Source organism: Chelonus insularis, unplaced genomic scaffold (assembly GCF_013357705.1).
Source record: "Chelonus insularis isolate UGA/USDA-ARS -01 unplaced genomic scaffold, ASM1335770v1 contig_260_pilon, whole genome shotgun sequence".
NCBI classification, from domain to species: Eukaryota; Metazoa; Arthropoda; class Insecta; order Hymenoptera; family Braconidae; genus Chelonus; species Chelonus insularis.
Genome location: NW_023276452.1, coordinates 299,059 through 311,696, shown reverse-complemented (window position 1 = coordinate 311,696; position 12,638 = coordinate 299,059). Strand labels below are relative to the sequence as shown.

General features: G+C 26.9%; 5 protein-coding genes across 6 annotated transcripts; 3 read left to right on the top strand and 2 right to left on the bottom strand.

Moving 5' to 3' along the window:
• The first annotated feature begins 20 nt into the window (after positions 1 to 20).
• On the top strand, positions 21 to 1,651 carry ND-30 (NADH:ubiquinone oxidoreductase core subunit S3). The gene is made up of 5 exons (XM_035079932.1): positions 21 to 316; positions 384 to 449; positions 527 to 768; positions 845 to 1,090; positions 1,310 to 1,651. The coding sequence occupies exons 1-5, from the start codon at positions 256 to 258 to the stop codon at positions 1,463 to 1,465; spliced, it is 771 nt and encodes a 256-aa protein (XP_034935823.1). The 5' UTR covers positions 21 to 255; the 3' UTR covers positions 1,466 to 1,651.
• A 632-nt stretch (positions 1,652 to 2,283) lies between these two features.
• On the top strand, positions 2,284 to 6,250 carry LOC118064959 (zinc finger protein 107-like). The gene is made up of 2 exons (XM_035079929.1): positions 2,284 to 2,692; positions 2,968 to 6,250. Exons 1-2 carry the CDS (start codon positions 2,573 to 2,575, stop codon positions 5,932 to 5,934), a joined length of 3,087 nt encoding a protein of 1,028 aa, XP_034935820.1. The 5' UTR covers positions 2,284 to 2,572; the 3' UTR covers positions 5,935 to 6,250.
• Positions 6,251 to 7,967: 1,717 nt separating this feature from the next.
• Trax (Translin associated factor X) lies at positions 7,968 to 10,062 on the bottom strand. Its single transcript, XM_035079886.1, has 2 exons — positions 9,510 to 10,062; positions 7,968 to 9,079 (listed from the first exon to the last, which is right to left on the bottom strand). The coding sequence occupies exons 1-2, from the start codon at positions 9,523 to 9,525 to the stop codon at positions 8,196 to 8,198; spliced, it is 900 nt and encodes a 299-aa protein (XP_034935777.1). The 5' UTR covers positions 9,526 to 10,062; the 3' UTR covers positions 7,968 to 8,195.
• On the top strand, positions 10,018 to 11,513 carry LOC118064937 (UPF0389 protein CG9231). The gene is made up of 3 exons (XM_035079892.1): positions 10,018 to 10,233; positions 10,802 to 10,895; positions 11,215 to 11,513. The coding sequence occupies exons 1-3, from the start codon at positions 10,107 to 10,109 to the stop codon at positions 11,411 to 11,413; spliced, it is 420 nt and encodes a 139-aa protein (XP_034935783.1). The 5' UTR covers positions 10,018 to 10,106; the 3' UTR covers positions 11,414 to 11,513.
• Positions 11,514 to 11,561: 48 nt separating this feature from the next.
• On the bottom strand, positions 11,562 to 12,573 carry Ccdc58 (Coiled-coil domain-containing 58). Of its 2 annotated transcripts, none has more exons than XM_035079891.1 (3): positions 12,488 to 12,573; positions 12,204 to 12,394; positions 11,562 to 12,069 (listed from the first exon to the last, which is right to left on the bottom strand). In XM_035079891.1, exon 3 carries the CDS (start codon positions 12,039 to 12,041, stop codon positions 11,673 to 11,675), a length of 369 nt encoding a protein of 122 aa, XP_034935782.1. In that variant the 5' UTR covers positions 12,042 to 12,069; positions 12,204 to 12,394; positions 12,488 to 12,573; the 3' UTR covers positions 11,562 to 11,672. The 2 variants fall into 2 exon arrangements, with proteins under 2 accessions (XP_034935782.1, XP_034935781.1); XM_035079890.1 differs by having other exon boundaries at positions 11,562 to 12,056.
• Between the last annotated feature and the right edge of the window lie 65 nt (positions 12,574 to 12,638).

Here is a 12,638-nt window from a genome sequence, read left to right as displayed (position 1 = left end):
ATATACATTTTATGTCATGTGTTCAGCACTGGCAACTGCTTTTTCCGTGAAATGTACTCGATTTTTATTTCTGCGCCTGTGTAATATTTGTATCTACTGAGGTTAAACAGGTTATAAAGTAGGGATAATTACATTTTACCTCTTTGACCAATTTGACTATACGTGTAGAAGGGTTTTCCACACTACAAAATCATTTAACAAATTATCAAAACCATAAGTACAATAATTATTTATTAATTTCAATCCATTTGAAAAATGGCACTGTTTTCGAATAACCTACGCAAGATAATATCTGTTTCTAACAGTCTATCCAAACGTCAGTATCAAACAATTATTTATTTATGGTGAATATAAATTATATAATTATGTTGTTATTATTGTAGGATTCAACTTATCATCTTCAATGTTAAAGAATGTTCATACATCTGGTGAATCAGAAGAAGTTAAACGTATGTACTAACAACAATGATGGTTGATATGTATACATTAAGTCAAAAAATGATATGGATGATTTGTTTTTTTCCAGCTACAATACGAAAATCACAGGATATTAATCAACTGAAGGATTTTGGTGCTTATGTTGCTGAATGTTTACCAAAATATATTCAAAAAGTGCAAATTGCATCTGGAGACGAACTTGAAATCCTTACTAGTCCTGATGGCATTCGTCCAACACTGTCTTTTTTGAAAGATCATCAAAATGCTCAATATACTATCCTTGCTGATTTAACAGCATTAGATGTACCCAGTCGTCCATATCGATTTGAAGTTTGTATTAATTTAGAAAAATGAACATCCATCGTACACAAGTACATCATACAATAATGGTTATCTTTTTTTACAGTTAGTATACAATTTACTATCTATTCGATTTAACAGTCGTATCCGAGTTAAATCATATACAGATGAATTAACTCCTGTTGATTCTGTAGTTTCAATTTATAAAGGTGCAAACTGGTATGAAAGAGAAGTCTGGGATATGTTTGGAATTTATTTCACTGATCACCCGGATCTTCGGCGAATTTTGACTGATTATGGCTTCGAAGGTCATCCTTTGAGAAAAGATTTCCCATTGAGTGGATTTGTCGAAGTGAGTATTAAGAATCTATTATGACATGTCCGAACCAGAAATACTGCGCCCATAATTAAACCTAATACGATAGCAGGTATACACTGTACCAGGTACAATGTACCTCTAATAAACTATTTGTAAATCTTCGTTACTAGCTAAATTCAGAATTTGCTTTAGTCTGCCATAAAATAATAAAACTTATTTAAAATATAATCCTAATTACATGACGGTTTCTAGGTAAGATATGATGAAGATGTGAAGCGTATTGTTGTCGAACCATTGGAGTTAGCTCAAGAATTCCGTAAATTTGAACTCACTGCTCCTTGGGAACAATTCCCTAATTTTAGAAGTACTCCATCAACACCTGCAGAACCAGAGAAAGAAAAAAAATAGTTCAACAATTAAGTAAAATAAAATATTTATAGATTTTGCATATAGCGTCGTGTGAAATTTATAACATATGCACTTCTTACAATAATATAGAAATCTTATTTAATTTTATGTTATTTACATTATCTTGTAATCTCGCAAAATGGGAGTCATTGAAATTTTTGTTGTAAATAAAATTTAACAAAAGAAGAACAAAATTCATTATTATATTTATATTCCATAGTTTGTCTTATTTATTGCATATCGCAGTAGTAAGTCTTTTAAATAAACTGGCATTTTATTTGAACAAATATCTACTCATATCAGATAATAAGAACATAAAATGTAATTTAAAAGTTGTAATTTTAATCAGATAATTCAAAAGTAGTAGTAAGTAGACGATAGATCATAAGCATTTTTGCCAAAAGAATTCGTATTATTGTAAAAAGTCTCAAATTATCTCTATTTCTTTAAGAGAATGTGTAATGATGAAAATACTCAATATTTCATTTTTCCAAAATTTCAAGCATTTTTGTAATTTGATTACACATATCTATATTTTGTACACCTGTACATATGTATGTACCTGTCCGATTTGTGTTGGGAAAATATAATTTAAATAGTTCTTGCGAAAGTGGGGACAAAAACTTTCTTCAAAAGAGGCTTTTTGACCAATCCAACTATTGCTAAATTGGAAAAGAGCACGTACACGGACGACGCTCTCCCTCCTTCATCCCAATTGGTCGTCAGAGACTTGCGCAGTTAAGCAAAGTACGTTAGAAGTGGTAAAATAACTGTGGTGGGGAGAACGCAATCATCCGAACTTTTGAGGCTCTCCTTTTCAGTTCGACTATAGAGTGTGAATTAGCAACAGCTCTTGTATCTTTCGAATAATTGTTGACTGAGCATTAATTTAATATAATAACAATTACATTTATTTCAATGAATTAATGGTTACAACCATTTTTGTCATGTTTTAACAGCGACTTATTTAAAAAATGTAGTTTATCTACACATGTTGTACATCTTATAAAATTCCAAGATGTCTGAGTGTTCTTTTTGTGAAATTGTTCTGTGTTTTTATTGTTGTTTTGTTCATTAACTATAAAGTGACTTAAAAAATTTGCAAAAATGGAAACAATATCTGAAAAAAAAACGATCGAAGATTTTACTTTGGATGTATCTACTGAACCTGAACGAGCATCATCAAATTCTGATTCAGATACAACAAACTTTACTATTACTGAAATGGTAAGCCATAAACGATTTTATTTTGTGATTTTACTTATTTTAGTTTTTATATGATGTTTCAAATATTTTTTGTGTTATGTATTTATTATTGAGTAATTTTGAATTACTAGTTTGTTCTAAACTAAGACTTAAATTTTTTACAAAATGCTTTCTTCAGCCTTTGTTTATTAATATTTCTTTATAAATAATTTTAAACATATATATGAATACATAAATATTTGAAATTTACATATAAAATAATAAAATACCCATTAACCTTGTATTATTTTATCTAGGGATCTATGGAAATATCATTGGAAGAGGAAGAAAAATATGGTTTAAAAACTTGTTTGGTTGAACTAGAACGATGTGATAAAATTTGGGAAACAATCCAATTAATCAGGCATTTGCAGGATGATCCTAATCTAGAAAGTTGCATTGAAAATAACGAAAATTTAATTGAAGAAAAATCATTGCTCAATCTGTTGGAACCATCTACTAATGATGTAGAAACTAATAATGTAGAAATTAACGATGAAGAGATCAATAAGGAAGAAAGAAATGAAGCAGAGAATGATCCATCAGAAACAACTAATACTATGTTGCCTTACATCAAATATCAACCAGTATTAAATAATGGAAATGCAGCATTACCTAATTTTCAATTTTCTGTTAAGCGAACACGAATTCTCTATCCTTGTCATATATGTGGTAGACAATATAGCCATACCAGATCATTAAGAGAACATTCTGAAAAAGTGCATAAAATTAGAATTCCGCGTGTTCGTAAAAAGAATGAAAATGGTATTGATAGTAAAAATATCATAAAATCTGAACCAAATGATGCAGAATATTCAAATGAAAATGAAAGTAATCCAGTAGAACCAACAAATGATAGTAATGGTTCACAAAACTCCGCAGACGACGATGAATCATCTAATAATCAAAGTGAAGTTCGTTATAATTGTGAAAAAATCATTGATTCTAATGTGCGAATGTTTTCATGCCCTTTTTGTGATAAATCATACAAAGATAAATACACATTGAATAAACATCTTAAAAAAATACATGGAAAACAGATTGGATTAACTCGAGCTTACAACCGCAAACAAGCATCAATGACTTCTGAAAATGTTTCTTGTAAGATTCGTCGAGTAAAACAATCTCGAAGCTTGGACATTCATAGATGTAAAACATGTGGAAAACATTTCTATGGTGCTAAAAACTTCCGCCAACATTGTCGAAAAGTACATGGAATATATGTACGTAAGAACGTCAATTTATCTGACCATCATAAACCACAGAATATGGCAAAATTAGATAAAAATTTGGCACAGACAAACCATTCAATGATTAATACTGATTTTAAAATGACTAAAAATAATACATCTATTGCAGCGAGTCGTAAGCCTATTCGAAGATGTCCAGTTTGTAATAAATTATATCGAGATCATTTTGCTTGGAAAAATCATTGTAAGAAAGAGCATGGAGTAACGATTCAATTTATTGGCTCATTTCCAACAGAATTAGGATACAATAACTTTGATTGTAAAACTTGCAATAAAAAATTTTATAAAGCACGTGAAATAATACAACATTATAAAGTTGCGCATCATCAACGTCTTCGATACAAATGTGAAATGTGTAAGGCATTATTTTATGATATTAAAAGTCTTACTCGACATTCATCAAATATGCACAAACTTATTTTATTATTACGCCGGAACCCAAAAGGAAAGGTAACTTGTGAAGTATGTGGTATTTCTTGTGTTAATAGAAGTGATTTAGACTTTCATAAAAAAGAAGAACATCCAAATAACCGCTCATCTGGAAAGTTAAAAATACAAAAATTATTTGAGCAAAGAAAACTAAAATCTACATCTTCTCGAAGAAAACAGTATGGGAAAAACAATATCAATTGTGAAACCACTTTTTCAAATTCGGTAAGTGCTAATCAGCTTTCAAAGAATTCACAATCTTCTGAAAATACTTCTAGCGATATTGTCTACATGACTAATTGCATATTATGTGAAAACCGCAAATTTAAACACATTCGTAAGCATTTTATGGAGTATCATAAAGTACGTAATCCAGAAGCATTGATTGCTCAGTGTTCGAAAACACCAATAGAACCAGTTGTCTCCACGCTCAACTCCAATAATGTTCATGATAATGTTGAAGATATTAAACAGAATACAAATAATACTTTAACAAATTCAAAATCTAATAAATCTCAAAAAACACAATGGCGAAATCGTAGATGCATTGGTCCAGAACGTTTCTTTTTGAGAATATCACAACCTCACGAAAAAAAATTCTATGCCTGTAAATATTGTTCATTTTCTTCCAATAATTACGATGCAATGCGGAGTGATGAAAAAAGACACAAACGTGAAGGCATTACTTCAGAAACAAAACCATTATATGATCATGTAAATAGTAGTGTAACTAATAGCAGTTCATCATTTATTTTAAATAGAAAACGAAAATGTGAATCGATTGATAATAGAAATACTCGCCGTCGTAAACTCTCACCTTCACTTAATCAAATTCGTACGACACGTGCGAGTACAAAAATAAAAGAAGAATATTATCATATATGTTCACTGTGTGGCAGAACTTTCCGCAGTACAGAAATATTAAAATCTCATAAAGTTTCATGCATAGCTCGCCTAAATCAACAGTCTGGAAGTGAAACGAGTGATACTCGAGCAAGCAGTGATAGAGATTCTGGAATTGGAATAAGTATTACAATAAAAAAAAAGAATGATTCATATGAAATCGTAAATCGAGATAATAATGATGATAAATTCAATAATCAAATTGAACTTAACAAAGAACAAAATCATTCATTACCTGAAAATTCAGCGAGCCTTTTACTAGCTACTTCAAAAAATTTAAGTGAACGATCTGATGAATCTTTTGAATATAGTAAACATCATAAATTCGTAAAAATACAACAAGCTGAAGATTCTGATGTAGATATTTGTTCTGATCTGGAAAATCAAAATAATGTAAATTTTAATAATCAAGAAAATAGTGTTAATGAAAATTGTAGTTCTGAAATCAACAACAAAAAAACGGATGTCAGTAACAATGATTATCAAGTTCCTTCATTGAAAATCTTGTGTCAAAAAGCATTAGTTAAGCGAATTGAAGAAAAAAATAAACCAATTTATAAGTGTCCTAGTTGTTCAAAAGTATGGCCATCGATGAACTCGTTGTGTGCTCATAAAAAAGTTCATATGAGGTATAGAAAATAAATATCTCTAAATTCATACTTAGCTGAATTATAAAAAAATTGTCCTAATTCAGAAAACATGAGTGTGTATGTTCTATATATATATATATATTTATATATAGTATTATTTGTTAAAATTAATTTTTTGGTGATTGCATTATCCATTTTGCATATTTAGTGATCAGAATAATCATGTATGCAAGTAAACAAATTTGATAAAATTTGTAAAGATAATATTGTATAAAATATTAGACGTATAATTTATTTGCTTTATAATCGTGAAATATTAATTTTCAAAAATATTGAATTCTACTCTTACTATCAATGTCACTCTATTACAACATAAATTATTTTTATATTTTACAATATTCAATTGCATAAATGAATTTCATAAATCATGAAAATTAATGTAACAGTGTTGCCGAATGAAAACTGTTTGTAGAAATTAAAAGATTATGAATTTAAAACTCTACGTTGTTATTATTGATATTTTAGTTGGCCGTAGAAACATTGCTTTATTTGAATGATTTTTCAAAATAGTTTTGGTATGATTTACATTACATTATGATATTATTTCAGGATCATTCCTTTTAAAATGAATTGAGAGTTGTTTATTTTAAGTTTTTTCTAATTTTAATATATTGATTTATTGTTTATAAAAATAAGTTAAGACAATGTTGCTGAACCATTTGGTAGCGAAACTAGCCAAAGAAGTAATATTCTGTCTAAGATATACCATCAACTGTATCCTCAGCTAGAAGGTACTTAGAACATGGCCTTTTTGACTAGTTGTATTTTATTATAATTGATATTTTATAAGTTCACAATACAATCTTCTCCTAAATGATGTTTTATATACTTAATGTAAAAATTGTTCGATCTTTTAATAATTAACATTGGTATAAAAAATATCAATTTTTGTGTAATAATAAAACCGATTGAAAAATATATATTTAATGTATGTGTATTCATTATTTTTCCTCATTCTCTAACTTATTTTCATATAATAAGTATTTGCATTTTAAGCAAATATGAGCACTTCGTAGATAGTAAATTAATGTTGAACTTGTTTTATGTTAATTTAAACTCATTGTATCTAGTTTCACTTAGACATTTTATAAAACCAATTTAAAATTATTTACTTGAGTATTATTAAAACTTTCAACTATTTTGATAAAACACATCAAAAGACAATCATATAATATGGGTAATATAATTTACCTGATTATTAGATATTTCTTTTAAAATTTGAAATCGAATATTGCTAAGAAATTACATATTCAAGTTCTTCATTTATAAGAATAATTATTATAAAGTGTCTATAACGAATCTGAAACATCGAATCATGACTTGTTAAATTTGGAGCAAAAAGCAAAAATAGTTGAATAAATAACATTTCTTAATATTAACTTGTTCTTTTTGCTGCTATTTATTGAGGGTCTGAAAATTAAAAAAGTTTTATTTAATTTGAATTTATTTTATGAGAGTTTCATTAATCGAAATCATAATTTTGTTATCGACTAAAATCAAGTCAATATAAATTTAATTATAGCATGATTTCTAACTCAAACAACATGTCTATGTTTTTTTCATAAAATTAATTTCAGTTCAGGTGTATACTTCTATTAATAAATTGTTTATTGTGATTCAATGTATAAATACAATGATGTGTCTGCCGATGATAGAGCTTGTTTTTAATATGATTATCATAATATGAACTACAGGAAGCTGATGGTAAAAAACGTGACTTTTTATCAATGTTTAGCTAATATGGTTTTGCAATAAGTCTAAAATGGATGGTAAGATATATTACAGATACATGAAGTAAGTTAATTTTTTTAAAAATGCTTTTAATGTATCTCTTTAGAGAAAAAAATATGTGAAATACAAAAAAAATTTAGTTATTAATTATTAAAAAATAGTTTCATTGAATAATAATTATTAATGTAACTAAATGATATTCAAATTTTTTTTATAAATGATTTGAATAATTGAATTGATTGTACATTTATATAATCAATGTACATTTAATTCAAAACTTTTTTTCATGTTTTAGAAAAAGTAACCTTTTATCGAGTAAGTGAAACTTTAGTACAAAAATTTTATTTTCCTGAATATATAAATTTTAATGTCACACATTTTTATTATATATTAAAGGACTTAGTTGATACTTTGTACATAAATATTTTTGCACATTTTTTAATTTTACATAGCTTGAATTGACGAAGCATTTTTTGAAAGTATAATTTCATATTTTTTTGTGTTCCATTTGTTAGAATACATTTAATATGCTTGACATCCTTCATCATTTTCAGCATCATAGTTTTCAGCAACTCCGATAACAACATCAATGAGTATGTGTCTTGGCACTTCAGAGCCACGAATTTTTATTGCATAACAAACATTTTCTATCTTAATAAGACTTTGTTTTAAAACGTAAAGCTTTCTACGAATTTCCTTTCCGCATAAACCAGTGCAACTTAAGTATCCATTATAAATTTCTCTTACGATGTTACATGTTTTAAAACAACTTTCTGTATCAGCAAATGCTAGATTATTAATACATTTTCGCATAAGTTCTCCTGTAAGATCAGCAACGCCTAACATGTATTCATTTGGCGTAATTAGTAGCTTCATTGAAGATAGATTTGTAACATCTTCAGTCGATATTTCATTTTTTATATCTAAATCATTATATGATAAATCGTTTTGTAATGTGGTCCAATGTGGAATAGTATTTGTTTTTAGATAATAATAAAATGTAATAGCTTCAATATATTCTTGAAGACCAGCTGTATAAGAACGTAAATATTGATAAGAATCCTGATTTTTTAATTCATTCGCGATATTCTTGAATATTGTCTTTGCCAGTGCTTCAAGACGAATCTTAGCATTATTTAATATAGTTTCAGTTTCACTCTTTGCATCTAGAGTATGTAAAAGAAAAATTATTCTTTTACTCTCAATCGTAATATCTCTACTCCATTTTATAATTTTTTCAGATCGGTCATGTTTATCATCAAGTTCAGAAGCATATTTTTTAAACTGACATACGATTACAGAATTATGATCTATATTTTCAAGCGTTGCTTTTCTTTTATTTGCATCAATTATTCTTCTATTATTTCCAGAATGGTGACGCCGATGTTTTCCTTTATCTGAGATACCTTAAAATAAGTATTTTAAAAATTAGGTTCTTACTTTACTGTTAATAATTTTATGTGATAGTCAATTTATAGTAGAAAGAAAGAAATATCTATTCAGGAGCATGAAAAAGGTGAATGTTATACAATGAAATAAGATTATTTTAACGAAGATAATTATTACTATGATAGTTCAATAGTATTGTCGATTGAAATAAAATAATTTATTTTTTACATTTAAAAAAAATTGCTTATTACAGTGAAGTGTTGAATAAGAATAGTTATTTTATAATTGTAAAAAATGTAATTGAGTAAAATTTAAGTAAATAAATAATATTGGCTTCTATTCATTTTTCTTATCATTATTCCATTGTTTATAACGTGTAACAAAAATTCCCTGTCTCAATTTTTTAATGGTTATTTAGACACTCTATTTCATTTAAAAAATACTTACTTTTATTGGATATCATAATTTTGTTTGGAATTATCTTGTTCTCGGAATGTATCAATATTATGGATAGAAATATTTTTAAAAAAACTAAATTAACTATGTAAGACGGTTATGGTGAAAAATGATTAGATTTACAAGTACTTTTACTAATCATAATATTTTTTGTGCATAAATTTCATAACAAACAAAATTATGTTGAGTTGTTATTATTGTCAAACTGAAATAAGAAAACCTCAAAAATTTTGATGGTTCATAATTCCACACTACACTTGTTTGACTTTTTTTGCTGTATTTTCTTTACGAGGATCGAATAAATTATTTTTCAAAGTAGAGAGAGTGGTTCTTCTTGACTAAATTATTTTTACAGAATCAACCGGTAAATTTTCTATCAAGAGTAGACTGGCACATGAACGAGAAATATGCATCTCTACCACAAACTGTATCAACCAAGAATACTGGTTGTTGGCCTTCTTTGGCCAACTGTACTATAGAAAGTGTTTATTATATATTATTTGACTGTGTCAATTGTAAAAAAATATTGAAGGTGGTGAAAATTTACTGAATTGTTGCAATCAAATTTATCTACAATAGAATATCATTATGTTACGAATTATAAATAAACCAATTTTTTTATTAAAAAACGTTCGAAGAATCACTACGAACACACATGCAAATAATAATAATCCCACGTCATCAAGAATAGAAACAAATGACAAAAACAAATTTGGTAATTCATTTCTATCGAACACTTTTTTAACAATTATAATTGGTTCATTACATAATATATTTATATATTTTATTGTAAACATTTATGAATGAAAAGAGTGCTTATTATAAAAGAATCCATGAAATAAAAACAAAAAAAAAGTTTTTTAAAATTTGTTCGTAATTCGTGCTTCAACCAAATTATGACAGAGTATCAAAATAATTAGGCTCATCAAATTCATTTCACAACTCTAAGCTATTTTTCATCTCATTAGAATATAATTAATTCAATCATCTTCGATTGTTTTGATAGAAATTTAAAAATAAGTACTTGACAACACACAACAAGATTCATTTCTGTAACTAAACAATGATTATTCAAATTTTACATGTAAAAACCCCTCAAGTAACAGAGAATTTATAACTACGTTGAACAATTTTAAGATATTTTTATGCTAGAAGTTAGCATGTTATTAAAACATTTTTTTGTTATTGTAATACCTGATTTATCAAAATTAATTTAACGAACGAATTTGTATTTAAAAGTAAATTTTAAGTATACAAAAATAATTGAGTACTTTTATTTACAGAATCAAATTTACATTCAACCTCACTTTTTGACAAGAAAATTTTGGTTTGGACAAAGAAATATGCAAAAGTAGAAGATGTTCCAAAACTAGTACCGTAAGCCCCAAAACATTAGTATTTATTCTTTACTTAGTACGTTTTTCAAAGAAACTTTACTATTACAAGAATTATATTCGCTTTATTTTTGAAAAAAATTAAATTTTTTACACTTATTATTTCAAAAAATAAAAAAATTCCAAATAACATTGAAGAAAAATATGATTGTTTTGTTGACTTATACATGCTAACATAATTTTTTTATGTATCAAATCGTAAAATTTTTAATGGGATAATTTCGAGAAACATAATTTAAATCAATTAAATGATGTGTGTTCAATTTCTTTGTTAAAGATATTTAATTGTATATTTATTATAGATTAGACGTTATGCAGACTGCAACCAGCCGGCTTCGAATTCGTATTGCAAATTTTCTTCTAATCGGCACAGTAATCATTTTTCTTATAACGATAATCCAAGGTCAGCAAAAAAAGAAAAAAAAATTAGCTGAGATGAAGATTGAGCAAGATAATACACGCCGTGAAATTATTGCTAACATGAGAAATGAGGCAAAATGATGCTAACAATAGTACCAAAACAAATTGAATTTATTTAGTACATTACAAATCATAATAAAATGTTGAAAAATTCAATAAACATTATTTTATCGAAAATCGATCTGAAAAAATCTTTATTTAAATACAACAGGTATGTATTGCCCAAATTATTTTGTATAAAATTGTAAAAATCAAATATGTTTATACTTTATCTGTAATATAATACAAAAAAGAAGAAACTACTTTCAAAACAATATTATTAAATGATGTTTTTTTTTAGTTATTTTAAGTTATTTGGTTTATAAAACTGACGGCACTTGGCTAAATAAATTTTATTTGTTCTATTTTTTACTACTTCTTCAACGCCAAGTTCCGATTCTAACAATCGAAGAACTGTTTGTTCTTTGCTTAGATCTTTGAATATTTTAATATCGTCTGGTCTATTATTTTTTTCTATTTTTAATTGTTTAACTTTTTCACGAGTTGCATTTAAACAATTTTTTATCGCAATTTCACGCTGAGAATGACCGGCATGAATTTGCTGAAATAAATCTTCACATTTTGCTTTTGCATCAATTTGACCTTTGAAAGATTCAGTAGGTATTGTTGTATTAAGTAAATAGATTATATTATCATCTACTTTGCGCATTTTTTGTAGTGCATCCTGGAAAAAATAACTTTTAAATATTGTTTGATGAAACAAAATGTAAAAATTTTTTAGATATTTAGAGTATATAATAAACACTGTATTTATATGATTTTATACATATACATATAATATAAGGAAAATAAATTAATAAGTCAATGATACCTGGAATTCTAAGAAGTCGCCGCATTCTATATTTGAAGCTGTAGCCATTTTCAATTTGAGGTTAAAAAATATGAAAAACAAAATCCAAAAGTCACGTGAGTTTATAGTCTTATTTACATGTAATTTTATACAATTTTACATAGAGATAAGAAATACGTTTTAGCCCGCCAATTCAGTTTAATTTTATGTCGCTAAATTTTGTATACATGTAGTAAAGATAATTGTTCATAATAATCTTTCATTTTTATTTATCTTGAGAAATAAATCAATTTTTTTCGACTTACATTTAACTATTCCGATATCTAATCTGGTTCCAAATCTAAATTAAAATATTTGTGAGTGACCATTAACCTTACTTAGCTCACTGAACACGGTCAGAGAAAATAGACCCGCATGGAAGTTTTCTGACACGGTTAAAAAACCCTGGTCAGTAAT

Bases quoted from the DNA above. Each gene is read 5' to 3' on its own strand.
- ND-30 (XM_035079932.1), top strand. From the start codon at position 256: ATGGCACTGTTTTCGAATAACCTACGCAAGATAATATCTGTTTCTAAC. The intron at 450-526 runs GTATGTACTAAC...GTTTTTTTCCAG, and splicing joins TGAATCAGAAGAAGTTAAAC to CTACAATACGAAAATCACAG. The intron at 1,091-1,309 runs GTGAGTATTAAG...GACGGTTTCTAG, and splicing joins CATTGAGTGGATTTGTCGAA to GTAAGATATGATGAAGATGT.
- LOC118064959 (XM_035079929.1), top strand. From the start codon at position 2,573: ATGGAAACAATATCTGAAAAAAAAACGATCGAAGATTTTACTTTGGAT. The intron at 2,693-2,967 runs GTAAGCCATAAA...TATTTTATCTAG, and splicing joins ACTTTACTATTACTGAAATG to GGATCTATGGAAATATCATT.
- LOC118064937 (XM_035079892.1), top strand. From the start codon at position 10,107: ATGTTACGAATTATAAATAAACCAATTTTTTTATTAAAAAACGTTCGA. The intron at 10,234-10,801 runs GTAATTCATTTC...TTTTATTTACAG, and splicing joins AAATGACAAAAACAAATTTG to AATCAAATTTACATTCAACC. The intron at 10,896-11,214 runs GTAAGCCCCAAA...TATTTATTATAG, and splicing joins GATGTTCCAAAACTAGTACC to ATTAGACGTTATGCAGACTG.
- Ccdc58 (XM_035079890.1), bottom strand. From the start codon at position 12,251: ATGGCTACAGCTTCAAATATAGAATGCGGCGACTTCTTAGAATTCCAG. The intron at 12,057-12,203 runs GTATCATTGACT...TATTTTTTCCAG, and splicing joins GCGACTTCTTAGAATTCCAG to GATGCACTACAAAAAATGCG.